General features: G+C 35.1%; 1 protein-coding gene across 1 annotated transcript in view; it reads left to right on the forward strand.

Moving 5' to 3' along the window:
• The window catches only part of LOC109542537 (arf-GAP domain and FG repeat-containing protein 1), a 59,969-nt gene extending 53,272 nt beyond the window's left edge, over positions 1-6,697 (forward strand). Inside the window, exon 8 of the mRNA XM_048665284.1 lies at positions 3,156-6,697. Coding sequence (XP_048521241.1) covers positions 3,156-3,203 — 48 coding nt within the window. The 3' untranslated portion in view covers positions 3,204-6,697. The remainder of the gene's footprint in view (positions 1-3,155) is intronic.
• Positions 6,698-7,296: the final 599 nt, after the last annotated feature.

A 7,296-nucleotide genomic window follows, 5' to 3' on the forward strand; every position in this document is an offset into this window, starting at 1 on the left:
AGTGTCATATTTGACAGTAAATGGGGCCCAAATGGGGCTCCCATTTACTGAAATACCATGAATTTCGATCCCCCATTCCAAACGTGAGTACCCCAGGCCATTTCCGTTACACTGCCCCCCTTCTAAACCCTGATCGCCCCGATTAGGTAACTCCTGGATCATCGTTATATCTGGCCAAACGGTGAATGTGGACAACTTTAAATTTTTCAGACTATGAAGGCTTTCACGGCCGGTCAGATTATATTTATAAATGTTTTCCGGGCTTTGAAGCCGTGGTCTATCGGAATTTCTTCCTGACGTTTCGTCCACAACTGCGGTGGACATTTTCAAAAGCGATGAGGCAGTGGGCGAAGTGATCTCCCGTGCAACTCCCTCAGCTGCCAACAGCTGGCCGTCTGACCGATTGAGGAATGTGCTAAAATGTTCCTTCCAGGCTTGCAGTATTTCCGATTCGGCACGTATCAAATCCCCACTGCCGTTTTTTAATTATCGTTAGGGCCCTTGGCCTAAATCTTTTCTTTGAGTTGCCGATCTCGTTGTAGAATTGTCTTATATTACCTTGCTGTCTGTTACGGTCTAGTTCTGTGAATTTTTCGTTTTGAGCTGGTCGTTTGTTCTTTCTGATAGTTTTCCTCATCCTACTTCTGATGTTATTGTATGTAGGAAGGTTGTGGTTTGAAGGATTTTGGATCATTTGGAGTATAGCTCTGGTTTTTTGTTTATTTAGCTTTTCGCAGTCGGCATCGTACCAACGGTTTACTTTTGGTTTCGGTCTTGGTCCTAGCACTCTATCGTTGACGTCAGATATACCTGCCCTTATTTGTTTCCATATGTGTTCATTTTCTGTATCTTCTGTTGGTCTCACGCATATTTGCTCCATTTTATTCTGGTAAAGCTGTTTTATTTCAGGTTCATTTAATTTTTCTATTTCACACGACATCTCGCTGCTGTGGTTCTTTCCTTTGCGAGCTGATGTACGTATTCTTGTTTTTGCTCTTACTAAAATAGGGTCCGAGTGTCCATCTGCACCTCTGCAACTTTTTACACCCAGAGTATTACTGCTATGTCTCGCGTCTATCCAAACATGATCTATTTGATTTCTTGTTGCTCCATCGTTGGAGATCCAGGTCTGCTTGGGGATGTTCTTGTGTGGGAATCTTGTTCATTCAACCAATAAGTTGTTTGATGTTGCAAAATCAATAACTGTTAAACCATTATCATTAAACATATTGTATAGGCTGAATTCTCCGATATAGGGTTGCGCCGACTCCTCTTTTCCAATTTTGGCATTGTAGTCCCCGAGAATTATTCTCATATCTTGCTTGGGTATTCTATTTAGTACTTGTTCTAGGGTATCATAGAAGGTATCTATATTTACCTCATCGTAGTCTGCGGTACGAGCGTGCACTGATATATGAGATACGTTGTACCACTTACTACGTATTCTAATGCTGCTGCATAGATAATATGCTTATTATCTCGTTTATAGGGTGGAATGCTATTATGGTGCCATGTCGATTTTATATTTTTCTAGTTCGCGTATAGCGTTGAGAGAGGCTCCCGGCCTGTTCCAACTGAGGATATTTCATGTCCCTATATTCACATCTTTATGACATTGCTTTGGTCGTTTCCGTAGTTCTGTCCAGTACCGAGGCTTCTCAAGTTTCGTAGCAGGTGTCTTTTTACAGGGTGGGGTTGTTAGCCCCACGCCTAACCTTCCTCCTTTTCCCGTGTTTAGGAGCGGCAGTGACAACCAATGGGCTACTCCAACCTGACAACCAAGGGGGATAATAAAATATATTTTTATGCACATTCGGCGACATTATCTCTTATTCAATCTTAAAGTAGAAATGTCAAATATTTTTTGAAGGCATATAATATGAGGGGTAACGCGGGGGTAAAGTATTTAAAAGCTACCATGTTTTCACCATTAAAATAAACTAAGCAAAAAAAAGTTGGTAGAGGATACTCGAAAAAAATATAGGATGCATTCATTACATGCGAATTTACAATCGTTATTATAAAAATACGTACCCTTAACTTGCCATTCCATTATTACAGCGCTTTTTTCACAATTTCTATCCGAAAAACTAGCAATTGTATATTGGGCAAATTCACACAGTTGTAAATACGATGGAATTGCATTTAGCGTTCCTTAGACTTTGACACGCAAATTCTTTCTTTTTTCCGGTTCAAGTTAGTAAAATTCAGACATTTCTAGTAGTAATGACAATTGACAATGCTTTAAGACAAAATAAAATTATGGCTATTTCTGATACGTGGACGTAGATGGCAGTGTGTCGTCGGCAGATGATCGTCTCCAACTGATCGATTCTCCTTGAATTTTTAATTTAATCTCTTAACAGTTGACGTTAAGTTGAAGTTAAAACACTATTCCGCCCATATTTTGTATGAAATTTTCGAACTGCGGCTGACAAACTTTCATTATTTTATAGATATTCTTTAATATTGAACATGCGTTCTATTGTGTAACGCTCCATTTTTACTAACCCCCCAACCTCAGCTGTCAAATTTTTGTTTGGGGTGGTTGCCAACACTGTACTGCACAGATTGCGGCAAATTCAAACCTTGCGCTAAGTTTGGGACACCCTTTGCTTGAAGCATTCTTTTTCTTGATCGAGTTGGCACTATTCCGCATGACGGTGCATAAGCCCAAGTATGCAAGTATAAACTTCTCAAAAGCTTCTTTTTACATATTCCTATCAGAAAAATCCATAGGAAGTAAAACTGGTGATCGTGGGGATTAGTTTGACAACGGTTTCTAATTCAGCAACGTTTTTACATATGTCCCAATCTCACGATAAAAATACAGGGCGATTCAAAATTATTCCTTTTAAGGGGTTATAGGAGATCACTTGGAGAGTACGAGAAAAATATTGAAAACCATATTATCAGTTGAAAATTGAATTTCAACTTTGTTATTAAACATTGTTTAGAAATTGTCAAATGTTTAGTTGGCAGCATATTGGAATACTTAACCATTCGCAAAGAAAAAATACGATATTTGCTTCAAATTACGAAAATTTTTGGTATTAAAACAGTTCTCTTCTACAATTTTTTAGTGGTTATTAGTAAGTGGTTTGAAACAATCACTCGAGTTTTAACATTATTAAAAGTTAATTTTACGTTTTCAGCTTGGAACGGTTTCCTCTTCAATGAACATCAACAACCCGTTTTTATAAGAATCAGGACCTACGCAACTGCACTACGAGAATCCAATTATTTATTTCAACCAATAACCAGGCTTGATTCCGGAAATCCAGAAGACATTATTTTAGGCGCTATTAATTATATTATTTTTAATCATAATAAGCTGGTAATACGTGACCTGTGTTAAACTTGTTTTAATAATCAAAACGTTAACATGTAGGGATATGTAAAAGTAATTTATCTGCAAAACATGAAATTTAAATATAATTTTTAAATTCATCGGCTAAATTTACGTGAATTTCAGAACTCACTTTTCCTTCCACCTGCACAGTCGTCATACAAAGAATATCAAGTTGATTCGATATCTACTGGGAACTTGTTCAAACAAATATTTCTCTTTTCTGGTCATAGCAATAGCAATCAGCCCCAAGACCGGTCCGAACCTGTTAATTTTCATCAGGCACATATTGCAAGTCTGCACTTTAAACGGGGTTTCTTGGAAAAAAAAATGCCGGTTCTTGGATGTGCGTTGAAAGTTAAACGCACTGCCCAGCTTCAACTCGAGAAACATTGTGAGACGAAGCGCGTCTTTCGTGCCTTATTTAAACAAGTTCGTACATAGTGTGCAAACTTTCATAGAGCTCACATTTAGAAATGTTTTTTGGGCTTCGTGGTCCATGGCTTCAACATGGCGAACATTTCTAAATGTGATTTGACGGGCCGTGAAAGCGTTCACTGTCTTTCGTAGAGCTGTCCTCATTTGCTGATATTCTGTTAGTACAGCTAAACACGACTAACAAGAGGTTGCACTTAGACAAGGCAAACAAATTTAGGCAAAAGTGAGGAAATTGCGGATTTAAAGGGCCACCGAAAAAAATCGCGGAACAATATGATTTTAAAATTTAAATACGAAATTCTCATTAAATTATTTCAAATTAGTAAGATAGCCAAATATTGATGCTAGATGATTCATTCCATCAACGAGAAACGAACCATTATTAAAAGTGCAAAGTGCATCCCACAAGATCAAGAAACACGTATATATAAGACATAAACGAGCGTTGTAAACCCAAGAATGGCACATACTGTTTGTATAAAAGTAATTTCAAAACAATTTTTGGAAGCATTTTTGCCGGTCTCAAGATTAAAAAAGGTAAATTCATTAAGAAAAGTCTACTACATAACGCACTATTACATTAACGCATAAGTGTACACTACACATTCATAAAATTTGGAAAACATGCGAAACATTACATTTGGAGTTCATGCGGGGTTTCTCTTATTGAACTTCGGCAGTAATCTTAAATGTTTTCCGAACTTTCAATTTAAAGGGACGAGGTGACAGAAACCCGGCGGCAAATATCGAACGTTTTTTGCCTTGTACGACCTCATATTACTCTTTGGCTAAACTATTCGATTTCAATAATTTTATTAGCCGTTGTATTTTAAATGTTCCTGCATTTTATTGAGAACGTAAATGTTGTATTGTAAAAATGTCCGGAAAAAAATTGATATTTTTGTTAGTTATTAAGTATAAATGGCATTTGGGTGTATTTAGTTTTCACAAATAGGTAATAGAAGTTTTCGTTATTTTGCATAGTTAACATTTTTGCCTCCTGATGGAAAGTTCATTTTGCATTTGGAATTAAATTATTATAATTAATTAACAGGTTCTATATTATAATTAATGGAGTCGCTATTTCTTCGATAAACACCTAAATCTCTACATATATTTATCTTTGAAACATAATTTTATGGCAATGACTTGTAATATTTGGAATATGTTAAAACCTGAAAAGAGTGTCCAAATAGTGTTAAACTTGAAATAGGCATTGGCAAGATAAAGTGCAAGTTTCGGGATCGCTAAGTTCAGGCTGAACCCAGCCGATGAGAGCTAATAGGCTCGAAACCGGTCCTGGGGGTGCCTGAGGTTAACGCACCTCGAAATTCATATTTCGAGGTGCGCTTTTTTTCGGCTAGTAATTTCATATTTACCTATTTCAAAAGCTCATGACGATGCCGAAAGCTTTTCAGTGTTCAGTGTTGAACTTGTTTTCCGCTTTATATAAAGTTTGGTACAAAAGATACCAAAAATGCATAGATGGTTTGCCGTGGTTGATTGATTTATTGTTTTTGTGTAGGCTGGATTTAGATTTCATTTTATGCTTGCTGTGCCTGCAGAACTTATTTAGTTTGTAACATAAAATATAGTTTTTGCCGATTTTGATTTACCTACTCTATACATTTAAAGGATTGAATCGGCGCAATGTAAGCTTTAAATGTATTCCATTAATTTACTATTGGTCCAATTTCTTATCAACTCACGTTTTTAATATAAGGCACACATTCTTAGGAAATAAGGAATATCTGTTAAACGGTAATAGAATTTACTGTGTGCCTTGCTTTTGCTCTAAGTTAAATTAAATAGATTGTGACGTTTTGTTCAATAATGTTCAATAATGCTGCTACAATTTACATAAAGCGAGACGGGGTACATTTCATATACAGGCCAAAGTTTAGTTGTATGTAGCCTTTTACGAGATATCTGATAATTTATTTAGTATTATAAACTAGAGAACTTTTGCTACATAAACATATGCTTGGTGAGCTTTCAAGTGCCTGTGAATAAATTGGAAAATTTCTTGAGCCCCAATTATGAGGTAGTTGTGCTATGTGAGCTTATTTCACTATAACTTCCACATGACAATTAGTAAATAGTGATAAAAGCGCGATCAAAATAAATATATATATATATATATAAACTTAGAATATTTTATGTATCCATATTATTATCCTGTTAGTAAGGAGGACTATAATTTATTGTAAGCTTCGATATTCTAAGAGAGTGGCCTTTCAAGACTGTAGATTTTTAACATGACTATTCATATATTTACTTTTAAATAGAACTTTTAGAGAATGAACGATCTGTAAATTTTTATACGCATTTTTGACATTGCTAAATGCACGAATAGTTTTGCAAAGCAAAAATATATAGAATTGAACTTAAAATGAGCGAATATCCTAAAATATGTATAAAGTTTTGTACTGTGATAAAACAAAGAAATGTGTATAAAGTTAGTTAATTGGTTTCGGCACTAAAAATCCTTACTTTACAGATAGTAGATTTATACAGACTAAATTATGACCTTTCAGAACAAAACATTTTATGGTTCCTGGCATGATGTTTGATTTATTCCAGGGTGATCTAACAAATAATAATAAAAGGACATTTTTCTTAATTCGGTAATAGATGGAATTGGGTATTTGAAATATAAGATAAACTTTACTTGTAATCGTAATGTGCGTCACTTCCTATAATCCTGGCATAAATTATTATTCTTTATAATATCATGTAATCATTTAATGACTGCTGCTAGATAGGTGCCGTCCCAGCTCTTTAAACTGATCACCATATAAGTTAGGAAATGTGTTATGCTACACAATCGTCTATTAAGAATTGGTTTTGTGTATTTGTAAATACATTAATAATAACTATGATATATTAATACAGTTTTAATATTAACAGTATGTTGGTTTTATTTATATTTTAATTGTTACACACGTCTTTAAATTATGTAAAGCTCATCGCAGCACTAATCTCCATCCGATTTCTTTAGTGACGAAAAAATAAATCCAGGGGAAAAACACTTAGATATAATAACACAGATAAACCAAAAAACTGTTTTTTTATTTGGGGTTGAGACACATATCCTGTAGTATTATGACGGAAAAAATCTGTACATCTGTACGCTTTGTTCAAAAATGACGAAATGGACTGATTAGATTCAGTTCAGCTCTTTTGGTTATCGAAATATTTGCAGTTTTTTGAAAACCACATTTTCGCTATTTTCTCGAAAAAGATGAAAATTGAAAAAAAGATGGATACTGCCCGAGATTTTATGAATAAAATGTTAATTTTCGAAAAAATTGCAAAGGTTTCACCCACCTACATTTAAGCGAAAAACGTTTTTTACTATTCCGTAACAGGTGGTTAGATACGGAGAAGTTTCAGGACAAGTCGACTTTGGTTGGTCTAGAGAACAATATACATGCCTCTAAAGAGAGTCAAGAACTCGTAACAAAAGCCATTGTCAATAAGATGATTGTTACAGATTTTCTGCCGAT

Source organism: Dendroctonus ponderosae, unplaced genomic scaffold (assembly GCF_020466585.1).
Source record: "Dendroctonus ponderosae isolate FM_Combo_2020 unplaced genomic scaffold, Dpon_F_20191213v2 Dpon_F_20191213_3, whole genome shotgun sequence".
Taxonomy (NCBI): Eukaryota; Metazoa; Arthropoda; class Insecta; order Coleoptera; family Curculionidae; genus Dendroctonus; species Dendroctonus ponderosae.